Source organism: Alligator sinensis, unplaced genomic scaffold (assembly GCF_000455745.1).
Source record: "Alligator sinensis unplaced genomic scaffold, ASM45574v1 scaffold107_1, whole genome shotgun sequence".
NCBI lineage: Eukaryota > Metazoa > Chordata > Crocodylia > Alligatoridae > Alligator > Alligator sinensis.
In genome coordinates, this window is record NW_005843041.1 from 399,573 (window position 1) to 400,243 (window position 671).

The following is a 671-nucleotide window of genomic DNA, read 5'->3' on the forward strand; positions in this document are numbered from 1 at the left end:
AGCCCGCCGCGGAGGTGCCCGGGGGGGCACAGGGGGCCGTGCGGCGGGAGCTGGCGAGGACTCACCCCCACCGGCACTCCTTCGACGGGGACTATGCCCTGTTCCAGAGCCACAGCTACCCCCGGCGGGCACGGACAAAGCGCCACATGTCCACGTCCCAGCTGGACGCCCGGGACTCCCCCCTGGGCCCACGCCGGGTCCTTTTTAGTAGCACCGAGTGGATGTTGGAAAGCACCGTCTGATGCCACCGAGCTGGACTGATTTGTGGGGGGGGGAGGTGGGACCCCCCCCTCTTCTCTGGACCACGGAGCCCACGCGCCGGTCCTATAGGGAGTGGGGCATTTTTGGGAGGAGGGGGTTGAGGCATCCCATGCCTCCTTCTCCTACCCCCCCACCTGGGTGGAGGAAGGGGGGGCAGCACGGAGCAGCCCCCCACCCTCGCCTGCCACGTCCCCGCTCTCTGCGGTGCCTTAACACGAGACGGACGGACGGACAGCCCCCCCTGGCCCGTGGCAGGGCTTTGGAGGAGCGAGGGGGGTGGTCTGAGCGGTGGCGGGGGGTGGGGTGCAGAGCGGGGGCTGCTCCCCCCCAGCCCACGATGGACTCACACAAAGACATATATGCACAGAAGACACGATATGCCCCATGCCCCATTGCCCCCCTCCCCGGGG

At 69.2% G+C, this 671-nt stretch overlaps 1 protein-coding gene across 1 annotated transcript in view; it reads left to right on the plus strand.

Moving 5' to 3' along the window:
- The window catches only part of LRFN1 (leucine rich repeat and fibronectin type III domain containing 1), a 9,159-nt gene extending 8,494 nt beyond the window's left edge, over positions 1-665 (plus strand). Inside the window, 1 exon segment of the mRNA XM_025193398.1 lies at positions 1-665. This exon segment is cut by the window's left edge and continues 381 nt beyond it. Coding sequence (XP_025049183.1) covers positions 1-242 — 242 coding nt within the window. The 3' untranslated portion in view covers positions 243-665.
- The last annotated feature ends 6 nt before the right edge of the window (positions 666-671 follow it).